Raw genomic sequence first — 12,491 nt, 5'->3', positions numbered from 1 at the left:
TCACTGCGGTGGCTTCTCTTGTTGCGGGCTCTAGGCGCACAGGCTTCAATAGTTGTGGCACGTGGGCTCAGTAGTTGTGGCTCGTGGGCTCTAGAGCACAGGCTCAGTAGTTGTGGCGCACGGGCTTAGTTGCTCCGCGGAATGTGGGATCTTCCCAGACCAGGGCTCGAACCCATGTCCCCTGCATTGGCAGGTGGATTCTTAACCACTGTGCCACCAGGGAAGCCCGAGGGCTACTCTTTGTTGTGCTGCGTGGGCTTCTCATTGAGGTGGCTTCTCTTGTTGTGGAGCACGGGCTCTAGGCGTGCGGGCTTCAGTAGTTGTGGTGCATGGGCTCAGTAGTTGTGGTGCACAGGCTTAGTTGCTCCGCAGCATGTGGGATCTTCCCAGACCAGGGCTCAAACCCGTGTCCCTGCATTGGCAGGCGGACCAGGGAAGCCCCATTTTTATTCTTGAAGTAGCACTGGAAGGTTGTCAAGGCAGGCATTTCTCCCTTCATTCCAGGTTATAAAATTGAGGTCCAAGAGGCCAGAATCTGAGAAAATGAGTTTTGGAGCCAAGGTCTCACAACTTCTATAACCCCAGACTCCTTCTACTGGGACAGAGGTACTTCTCCAGAAGTTGTGAATAAGAATTTCATAAACTGTGGTTTCAAAAGATAAAATAATTCTAATTTGTCTGGTTGTTGAATCAAACTGTGTGTCCAGCAATAAACTAAAATATATGGATCTAACAGTACATAAGAAAATCTCAAAATTGTGGCATTTGAAGGTCCTCATAGAAGGAAAAATAAGTCTGGACTGGTTCCTAGGTTTGTAGTTAGAAACTTCTAGATCTGCAACCTGATAACTGAGGACTTTGAATAAGTAACAAAAAAACCCAAATAAGTACCAGTATTTGAATGTAAGGGGCTTGGCTCTTTGCTTGTCATATGATAGGGAATCATACAAAATTTTCACTTTTCTTTATCTATGAAGACATGCTCCTTCCTTTAATGTGTCCAACTGTAAAACTAGGTTTTAACATCTGTTTTTACTGCAAATATGATTTAAGAAATGTTATTTAAACTAAAAAGAACAATGGAAAGATTTAAACAAAAAGGACAACGGGGAGATCTGAAGGAACATGTAATCAAATTACCATATACGTGTGTGTGTGTGTGTGTGTGTGTGTGTGTGTGTGTGTATAATATAAATACTAATCATTTTACTTTACATTATAAAAGGAAAGAGAAATCAGTGTGTTTCGGCATGTGAAAAATGTGAATTAAATGACTAAGTTTTTTTTTTGTTTTTTTTGTTTTTTTTTTTTTGAGGTACGCGGGCCTCTCACTGTTGTGGCCTCTCCCGTTGCAGAGCACAGGCTCTGGACGCACAGGCTCAGCGGCCATGGCTCACGGGCCCAGCCGCTCCGTGCCATGTGGGATCTTCCCGGACCAGGGCATGAACCTGTGTCGCCTGCATCGGCAGGCGGACTCCCAACCACTGCGCCACCAGGGAAGCCCTAAATGACTAAGTTTTGCTCTGCTCTCACAGTATTATTATTGTGGATGGGAGAAAAGGGAAAACTCTTACTCTATTTCCACATTCCTCCTTTTCTAGAAAATTAATCTAAGATTCCAAAATACTGTTTGGACCACATTTACAAATGAAGGTGGTGAAGGGGAAAATATTTCTTTAAAAAATTATGTTTCCAGGTCAGACACTCCCATATCTTCCTCTGACCCATTCAGCTGGGAAAGGGGAGGGAAACTATATCTTCAGGAAATCCAATCTTCAGCTTTCTCACTTCCTTTCCTGTTTGCCCAGGTCTGGGTTAGTTAACCGACTGCCCACTGAGTCTTATCCTAGGCTTTATCTTTCTATTCTCTTTTCTGTCTAATTTGTTGACAGAAAGGATGCCCTTGGGTATGCAAATTACATCAGTTGGTGGTAAGATTTAAGAACCCCCCCTCTTCCCTTCGGGCTTAAAGTTAAATCCTGTTTCCAGCCAAACTACCAGTGAGCTTTGCATCAAGGATTTTGATGATTATGATTTCAGGGAACCTAATCAGTGAAGTGAATCATTGTTTCCCATTTGCCATTATCCCTTGTGGTTAAGTCTCTCAGTAGTTATCACAGGGGGGAGGGTAGCTGTGGCTGGGTGCCTATGCTGTGTGTGTGGAGAGGGCCAGGAGGAAGAGGGTGTATGTGGGCATCGTTGAGGCCCTGGCCATAACAATACCTTAACACTACAATTCTGTCATCACCTCTAAAACCTGGTTCTACCCCAAGGGTGGCATAATAGAAATGGAGCCAAGAGAACAAGGCAGGATTGGAAAGGTGGGGAGGCCAATGGAAGAAATAGTAAAAAACGGATCACTCTCTACAATTTGGAAATCTTCAAACTAATATTCAACAATCATACTTATGAAAGAAGGTACAAAATTTTTATAAAATATTCTACTAAGTAAATTTATAAATTCCAAGGTATAAAACTCCTTAAATGAAGGAGTCCAAGTGGCAAATTTTTCCAAAAATAAGTAACTAAGTAATATTATCAATTCTATTGTTGTAAATGGAAATTGTGTACCTGTGAGCGCTTGTGTGTGTGTGTGTATGTATGTTCTGTTGGTGGTGATAGAGAAAGTGGGTACAGGACCAATTTCTAACACTAAGAAATACTTGACAATGGCTTAGATTCTCATGGAAAACCAGTGCAGAGTAGCTAAAAAAAAGGTTTCTATCAGTGATATATATTTAAAAATCAATGCATGGAGCACCAGATAAGTTACAAGCTCAAGCTCAAGCTCAAGCCTTTCCATTTGTTTTAAGCCAAACTTTGGTGTTGAAAGCAACAAACAATGTCACTCTCAGAATCCCAATTACAAAAAAATGGATCTTTATATCATCATAATATTTCTTGAGACTATCAGAGAGCTGTTACAAGGCAGCCAAGCAAACCCTTTTCCAAAGAGAAACCAACCTTCTTTGAGGAAAGGCAGGACACATGAACTGCCTCCCCTTTGGGAGAGCACAAGAGCAAGTGTAAGAAGAAATCAGCTAATATTTTAACTGATGAACTTCTTTCTCTGCTTACAGATATCACCCACAGTGGCCGACACGAGAACTGGGCCACTTCATGGAATCTCAGTGTGGATACTCAAACGTTCAAACTCTTACAAAGTATATTTTACACTATTAGGGACGGCAATATAGTGGGAAAATTGTCAAATGCAATATATTCCTGAAAAAACATGGTCCTAATCTAATCTTTCTCATTTTCTCTTCTTTTGAAGATCTGTTCTAAGCCAGACAGTGAATCATTTCTGAATCTGTCATCTTCTCTGAGACTGCTTGAATATGGAAAAGGAAAGGGATGATGGAATTCATCAAGGGGAGGCGGCTGCTTCGTTTGCTTCTCAGCCTCAATGAATCATCATGGTGAATTATAATTCATTTCCATTTTAATTGTTAGAAGTCAATCTCCTGACACAGGAACATCTACATAGATACAATGAAGGCTATTGGCCAAAATTTTTGATATTTTACATTTATCAAATCAATGCCTCTTTAAATCAGATTGGCCATTACTCTATTAGTTCTATCTTTGTATCAATAGTGGCAATAGCCCTTGAAATGTTCAAGTTATTTTGTTTTCTCTTTATGTCATGATAAACTGAACAAGACATGGCTTCACTGATAGTAAGATCACCACTATAATCCACGGCAACAAAACCAAATAACTTTTAAAATGTTAAATCAGGCATCATCTTGATAAAGTGATTATCAAAGAACATTCTGTGAACCAAGTGTGATAACTTTTACACATGCATTTTGAATGGGGAATTGACTGCCAAGGTTAACACCTGAGTCACAGAACTTACTAGCAGGAGACGCTTAGGCTGATTTTTCCAAGATTAAGTTCTCTTATCTTCAATACCTAGGTGGTTATAATATTTAAATCATAGAATTGTTGTGAAGACTGAAAAAGCTAATCCATGAAAGCATTCAACCTGACACACAGAACACGGTATCAGTGACCATGTAAGCTAAGTGAGGTTTGTATTCATATCTCCTGTCATCCCCCCTATATAGATTCAGAAACTGTGCCTCAGAATAGTTAATTGTTTGTTTAAGGAACCACCACTGGTAAATGATTTAAGCTCAGACTTAAAATATGTTTGCAGTCTTCTAGATTTAATTATTTTCTTTTATATTAAATTTCTTCACATAATTATTTTCTTTTATATGAAATTTCTTCACATAAATCCATTATTTGGTCTACATGTGTTATCTGAATTGTGAATGTTTCTGGTTAAATCTTTTTCAGACCAAGGGTAATAAACTCATGTAAAATGGAAGATAGCAAATTAATGTAATTTTTAAAAAATGTTCTCTAAATGCACGGATTACATGCATGTTCTCTAATTAAATGAAAACTGAAAGTCATCCAAGGTAAACCACAACTGTAAATTGAATATGCAACTCATCATACTTACTGGAGAAATTAATGGTTAATTAATTAATTAATGGTTAAATTAATGGTGGCTTCTCAAAGTAATTCTTTATCATTTTCTATAACATCTTACATGAATTATTAATCTAAACTGCAATTGCAGAACTAATATACTTGAAAAGTGATCACAACAATGTTAATATGTCAATTAAAGCAAATTTTTTTTTTACAGAAGAAGAAAAAGAAACTCAAAATGTCAAAGCACTTACTGCAGCTTGTCGATGAGTATTGGACAGTATTCCATGAATCTTCACTTTGTCCTTTTCCATTTGGTCTATGTTCACCCACAAATCCCGGCTGGCAGAATCAGATGGACCATATATCCGAGATATATAGTAATTATGATCTGTGTCCTCCTATAATAATAAAGAATAATGCACATCAAGGACACGGACAGTACAGATGGACCTTGAGGGTATTGTGCTAAGTGAAGTAAGTCAGAGAAAGATAAATACCGAGTGACATCCCTTATATGTGGAATCTAAAAAAGCCAAACTCATGGAAACAGATTAGAATGGTGGTGACCAGGGGCTGGAAGGGGGTGAAATGGGGAGATGTTGGTCAAAAGGTATACACTTCCAGTTATAAGACAATTAAGTTCTGGGGAATCTTATAGATCTTAAATGTTCTCACCACAAAAATGAAATGATAATAATGTGACGTGATGGAGATGTTAACTGATGCTATGGTGGCTAGCTTTTACAGTATATAAGTGTATCAAATCAACGTGTTGTACTCCTTAAACTTACACAATGTTACATATCAATTATATCTCAATAAAGGTAGGGAAAAAAGAGAAGCATTAATTTTTTTCAGTGACTACTCAGTATTAGCAAAATTTGTCTAAAGCATTCTAATTTCTATTTTAGAAGGTAAAAAAGTATATTTTACTTTTGACTATGGTTTCTTGAAATTTCTCCATTTTATCAGTTTATTTTGCTTTTTCCCTAGAGTTGTGTAAATATTCTTTTTTTACCCTAAAAATGAGAGTGTGTCAGAACTGTGGCAAGCAAAGATAGAAGTAATCATACATGATTCTTGTTATAAGCTTTGTGTTGATACTGACTGCCATTTAAAATAATACCTCTAAGATGAATCTACTTGTAGCATTTTTTTTCTTTTTCAGGTGAATTCAGAGTGCAACATTTAATGGATGTTTTTTCACATCAGTTACATTTTTGTAATACCTTTATTGTCCTAGGATCAAAAAATGTTTTTTCTTCCTTCTCACCCCCTTTTTACGAGAAGTATTTAAATCATTATATATCAAACTTATATAATTTAGAGTTACACAGTTTCATTAAAAAGAAGAAAAAAGCCCTCAAAAGTAAAAAAAGAACAAAGGTGTTCCTAAAATTCATAAAAGAACAAACAAACAAAAATGATTCTATTGAAATTAGAAGTGTTAGTATTCTTCAAAATAGCCAAATGAGTTAAATAACCTCTAAGGAAAGTGAATTAGATTTTAAAAATATACAAGTAATAAGCCTCTTTAAAATAAACTGTTATATTGACAAAACTTAAAGGCAAATGAACAATCTGTGTACAATAGTCTTTTCTAAAACAGTAATGTTAGGGCTCTCTCTGATTGCTGCTGCCCAAACAAAAAATGTCACTTTTGGAACTAGTATTTTCTGAAAGCCTGAACTGTAATTACTATTGAGTGACAACAAATTCAAACTTCTCCTTTTAAACTAGGGTTATATTAGGCGTTGCTTTCATTTAATGGTCCTAGAAATTGAGATAATACATCTTTCTCCCATAACTTGGGTTGTTAAATTCTACTTTTATTTAAATTCTCATTATTGATATCAACACGGTACCTGTCACAAAACCTTTATTTTTCAGGTTTCTCACTCAATGAAGAGATTTAAATGTTTTAAAAAGCAATTTTGCTGAGGAACACCTAGAAAAATCACATGATTCTTGACTAATTTGAATCACAATTAGTTTTTTTTGTTGTTTATCATGAAATGTAAATGTGCTTATCAGTTTGAGAAGTCACTAAACAGAATGCATTTAAAAATATTCAGGTATATGTAAGATTAATGTTTAGTGAATAGAGGGTCTATGATTTGAATAATAAATTTTTGGATGGAATTTCATCTAATGCATTTATTACTTAAGTGCTAATTAAATAAAATATAACTATCCTTGAAATCCAGTCAAAATAAGAATACCATGTACCTTTTCACAAGTCATCATATATATATATATATATATATATATATATATACACATACACATAAGACTACATGAAGGAAAGGAATATTCTAAGCAATATTCTAAATAGATTTTGCTTCATGACTAAAAGAAAAAATATGACCCCAAATGTACATCTTGAGAAAAGATGTTGATTAAATGTTAACAGTAAATTAAAAAAAAATAAAAATCCTGTATCTCCAATTAAACTCTAGGTATCATGTACAAATTATAAGTATACCCACAATGAAAGATAAGAAAGTTCTGCAGAGAAAAAAGAAAAAAGGAGATACAAAAAAAGGAGTAGGAATAAGATTCTATGAAACTCAAGAGAGCTTCTATCCTAATGATTTTCCAGCCCTCCCTTCCAGAACGTGACGACACTGATTGCTTGGGTTCTAGGAGAGTAACAAGCATTGTGGTTGTGCCTTCAACTCCTTCTCATTGTCTGGTGCTTCTCCATTGGAAGCTTTCAGTGGTAAGTACCCTCCTTGACACTGGGCACAAGCCATTCTACAGGTGTCACTCCGCTGGCAACAATGGTTGGTGGGCATGATGAGCACATAACCTAAGAAGGACCAAACAGTGAGACATCTTGGAGATTAGGTAGAGAGGAGATAATTTCCCTGATTCTGATTGCTGAGATGTGTAAATATGAGGCTTGGAACTACTGCCACCATTTTCTACCAAGAGGGAATCCTGCCTGAAGATAAAGCAAACATAGATAAGGACAGAACCATAAGCAATGCAAAGAAAAAGCCAGATCCCTGACCAAGTATATCTAAGTGCACCAACTCCTGGGCTTGTTCAACCACTTAGATGAACCATTAAATCTCTTCTATTGTTAAAACACCTTGAGTTGAGTTATTATCAACCAAAAGAACCCTAACTGACAAACAAGTTTCCTTAACTTTCACGAAAAGAGACTTCAGCAATGTTGAATAAGACAACCTTATCTGCAGATTTATAGATCTAGATAACAAACATCTCCCATTCACATCTGGTAGTCTAGCAAATCACACAGAAGGAATGAAAACTTGTATTTAACCTGCCAGAAATCATCAAGTCTGAATAACAAACAACAACGATTCATTTGATTTTTCAGTGAATGGTACAAAAGGGTGGTTTTGAAGAAAATATTCAATGAGTTTAAATTAAAAATTTAGTCTTTTTCCCTATTGCTAGTATTTTTATAAAGAGTTCAGCAATACTGAGGTCAGAGATATAATCTTTAGATGAATTATGTAATAGATTTTATGATGCTGCCAAATTCTTATACAATTGCCAGATAGATATTTTCTTTAATATCACAGACTTTCAGTATAGAGCTCAGTATAATTGTTGCAATCAACATATCTAAAATGACTTTGGTATTTCCCTTAACCCCTAAATCCCTGTAATTAATCAAGACACAGTCTTGAAGTTAACATAAAGAATAAGAGTATTGTTATGCTAAACAATGGATTCGCTGCAAAAATATACATTTTTTATCAGTAATTACAATTATTGATATGGCTATGTGAACATACACCTTCATTTTCACTTAAATCAGAGCTTCTCAAAACAACATAAAATCTTTGAAAATACTGACAGTTAAAGCTTTTTGACTTCTTGGTGTTTGACTTCTATAGTCCAAGCTTGCCAAGTTGTCATGGCAACTTTTATTCAAAGAGGAAGACAATTTATTGTTTACCTAGGAATTTAAAGACAAAAGTTGTTAAATTCCTGGGAGAGGTGTTTGGCTCAGTTATTCAGGAAAGCCATAAAATAGATGTCTCAAAAATATGACATCTTAGCACTACTAAATTATTCAAACCATATCTTGTCCTTTATAGGAGTAATGGTTCTTAAAGCTTTGCCAAAAGCCACTTCAGGCATAAAGATTTTCCTATTCTGCTCAGAAGCAAACTCTTCTTTCTTTTTTTTTTCTTGCAAACTATTTATAACATCATAAAAAATAAAACAAAACACTGTGATATGCCTACTTGCCAATTCATTTAGGAAACCAACTGTTACTGAAAGTAGATGGCACAATAGGTAGCTATAAATCCCATAAATCCATGCTTTTCAAACATGTCTGGAAATGTACAGCTGTGAACAGAGGACATACACCAAAAACACAGAGAAAAAGTCTTTGTAATTGTAGCCTAACCATTCTGCAACGATCAGTTTACACAATTTCTAACCCAAAGGTTGTCTTCTCTTCTATCATGGGTGTTAAGTTGATTTTATGTTGAATAATTCTTATGGATGCCTCACATTGCCTATGTAGTAATAGCATTTGAACTCTAAATTCATTTCATTAAGAATTTTTTTTAAAAAATCAAGAATATATTGTATGAACATCACTGTGCTAGTCATTTGAAATATATGGATATATAAAACATAGTCAAAGTTCTCAGGTAAAGTTATTTAGCATTTAATCAATCAGTTACCTTTCAAAGATAGTTTTATAATAAATAAAGAAATATTATAATTTGAATGGTTCTTGCCAGGTATTAATATATGTAATATAATGTAATGTAACCAAATATGTTACATTCTTATATAAATGATTTCACAAGGGCCATACAGTACAATTAAAGGTAAAGCTATTTAAAAATATTACTTATATATATAAAACTACTCAAAAACAAAGAGTTAAAAAATAGTGATCTAAAAAAATCATGTTGATATAAGAAACCAAAGGACATGATCAAATAACAAAAGGAGAAAAAGTGAGCTGGCAATACTTTTGTCAACTGCATTAGAAGGAGGTGACCTACAGGGAATGTGGAAGATAGGTCATATGAGTGTCTCTGTTAATAAAAAGCCAATGAGAGTATTTAGCTTTCTTTCACTGGGTTACCGAAAAATGAAATTCGACCAACATATTTAAGCACATTTGAAAAGTATATGAACAGAATATAAAGGATTATTAAATTAGTCCCACACAATTTCAGCACGATAGGAGCAATTACATATTATCTTCAAATAGCCTTCAATATACATCAGCAAGTACTACAGCAATACCCTCTTCAGACACTCAGAACAATTACATGGGATACAATTAAATTTACTGTTATGGTGTCAGAAGAATTAAAATCAATTCCTCTGTCTCCTATTGATTATATCAGATTACTGCACCAATTCTCATTATGCATATCTTTTACGTATCTTCAGTTTCTCACAGATGCCTCTGCTATTTCTTTAAGGATTTTTACCTACTTGATCTATTTGCAGCATGGTCTATCCCCCGAGCAATATCTTGTCCATGACTCTTTGGTAGGTATTATTTATTTTTTTATTTTATTTTTTTTTGTGGTACACGGGCCTCTCACTGTTGTGGCCTCTCCCGTTGCGGAGCACAGGCTCCGGACGTGCAGGCTCAGCGGCCATGCCTCACGGGCCTAGCCGCTCCACGGCATGTGGGATCTTCCCGGACCGGGGAACGAACCCATGTCCCCTGCATCGGCAGGCGGACTCTCAACCACTGCGCCACCAGGGAAGCCCGGTATTATTTATTTTATCAGTTCTTCACAAGAATTTAGTTAAGTGACACCCAAGAATGTAGGATTAACTGGTGTGTGTGTGTGAGTGTGTGGGTGAATTTATCATGAGGTCAGATTACTATGTGACATATAAAATATGGGATTCCAGCAATATTTCCATCATAAAACAGTTTTCATTTTCCCAGTAACTCTTAGATGAGATCATCTCTCATGCTATGCAGAGAGAGGTAAATTGTATGGCCAAGGAAGCATAACACATTTATCTTTCAAAATAATGACAAAATCAAAGCTCTATAATTCAATTAAGTGATTGCCTACATCTCCAGGCATTTTGGAATGTGTTGGTATGTGTTTGTGTTGATTCATTTATTAAATGAAACAAATAGTATTTTCTACCTGGATATATTTTATCCAGTATACTTTAATTTGCTCCTGGTAGAAACTTTTAACCTTTTCAAGAATAAACCTGCGAGAGTATTTCCAGTTTTACAGTGGTGAAAAAGCACAGGCCAGAGAGAGAATCTGGGCAGTTTTGAGTGAATTAACATCTCAATTTATCTTTTACAAGTACAAGCAAGTGATGGCCAATCATACACTGGTTGCTAAAGAGGTGCACTGCCAACTTACAAGGGATCTCTGAAGGCTCCAAAAACCTAGGGAAAAAATGCATGCATGAAAAAGTTTAAAAATATGTATGAAATTTCTATTAAAAAGCTCAAAATTAGCATTACAATAACATAGCTCAAAGGATATTTGGGTTGAAGTACAGCTTCTGCCTCTAAATAGTCACTGTAAATTTTGGACTTTATATAAGGAATTCAACTAGGTGTCTCTTAAAATTCCTTTCAGCTAAGGTTCTGAGATTCTAAAGCCACAGGCGAATGGGAAGAAACTGCTAGGGGTGAGTGAGTCAGAAGACTTTGCATTATTTAAGTGATACCCACCAAAAGAAATATAAGTGTGCAGTTTGAAGAACCAACACAGGTAGCTAGTTATAGTAACCGTAGAGCATAGTACCATTTCAATAGGTACTTAATCATCCTTGTTGGTAAGTTGTAGATTGGCCCCAAGACTGGAGGCAAATTAACACACTTGTTGCAGGGAGTGTACGAATCCCTGGGAACACTATGCGTTATCTGTGCAAATTAAAAAAATCACAGGTCTTGTATTTGTGTGCATTATTTTTCAAATGCACGATATATTGTGATGCATAAAATGTGTGATCATTTTACAGTTACTGAATTTCTCTATAATTCTTGGTGTATTTTTCCAATCAACTAGAAAGAAACAACAATGGTATGAGGGACCACAAAACATTCTGATAATCAGAAAAGACAATCATAATTTATATGGACATTTCTATTTTAGATGTAGCATTCATGATGGGGCAGGAACTTGGACACTATAAACATACTGTCTTAGTCTGCTCAGGCTGCCATAACAAAAGACCTGAGACTGAGTGGCTTAAAAAACAAAAATTTATTTCTCACAGTTTTGGAATCTGGGAAGCCTAAGATCAAGGTTCTGGTAGATTTGGTTTTTGTGAAAGCTCTCTTCCTGGCTTGTAGACGGTTGCCTTCTCACTATGTCCTCAAAGGGCCAAGAGAAAGATCTTTAGTGTCTTCCCATCCTCTTACAAGGATACCAATCCCATAGGGCCCCACCCTTACAACCTCATTAAATCTTAATTACCTCCTAAAGGCCCCATCTCCAAATATAACCACATGGGGGTTAGGGCTTCAACATATGGATTTAGGGAAGACAGAATTCAGTCCATAGCACATACAGATAGTTCCTTTATTAAGTTTGGATTTGTAAGAAGCCCTAGATTTATTGCCTTTGAAAATACATGTCATTCTCTAGTGCTAATCAAAATTGCCATTCAAGCTTTCTAATATAGGAGGGCTTTTTGAAAATTCATACAGTTCTCTATCTCGGCCTATCTCTTAGAAAAAAAATTGAGATATTTATAATTTTACAAGAATTATGGAAAATTTTACTCTGGAGCAACTTCTAAAAATTATAACTCAGTTGACAATTTTCACACAACCAACATTTGTGGAAAAGTTGGGTAATTTCCCTCTATGAACTGGTCAATCTCATTTCAAAGGTAACTGTTACTGTTCCCACAAACACCAGGCTTGACACAGCCACCCCTTCCATTTCGTCCTCCCCATCACATGCCACACCAGCCCTACTAGCTCTCCTGGTGTCCCACAAGTACGCTATGTGCCCTGACACCATACTGTTCACCTGCTCTTTTATGCACCTGGAATGATCCTCCCCTATTCTGTCATGCTT

General features: G+C 35.9%; 1 protein-coding gene across 3 annotated transcripts in view; it reads right to left on the bottom strand.

Moving 5' to 3' along the window:
• The window catches only part of PLXDC2 (plexin domain containing 2), a 415,558-nt gene that overhangs the window by 212,357 nt on the left and 190,710 nt on the right, over window positions 1-12,491 (bottom strand). For all 3 annotated transcript variants that reach the window (XM_082647894.1, XM_082647893.1, XM_082647892.1), the window contains one exon: window positions 4,707-4,853. In XM_082647894.1, the coding sequence (XP_082504020.1) occupies window positions 4,707-4,853 (147 nt within the window). The remainder of the gene's footprint in view (window positions 1-4,706; window positions 4,854-12,491) is intronic.

Source organism: Grampus griseus (assembly GCF_964374135.1).
Source record: "Grampus griseus genome assembly, chromosome: 2".
NCBI lineage: Eukaryota > Metazoa > Chordata > Mammalia > Artiodactyla > Delphinidae > Grampus > Grampus griseus.
The sequence above is the reverse complement of the archived record's forward strand: the minus strand, read 5'-3'. Positions and strand labels throughout refer to the sequence as shown.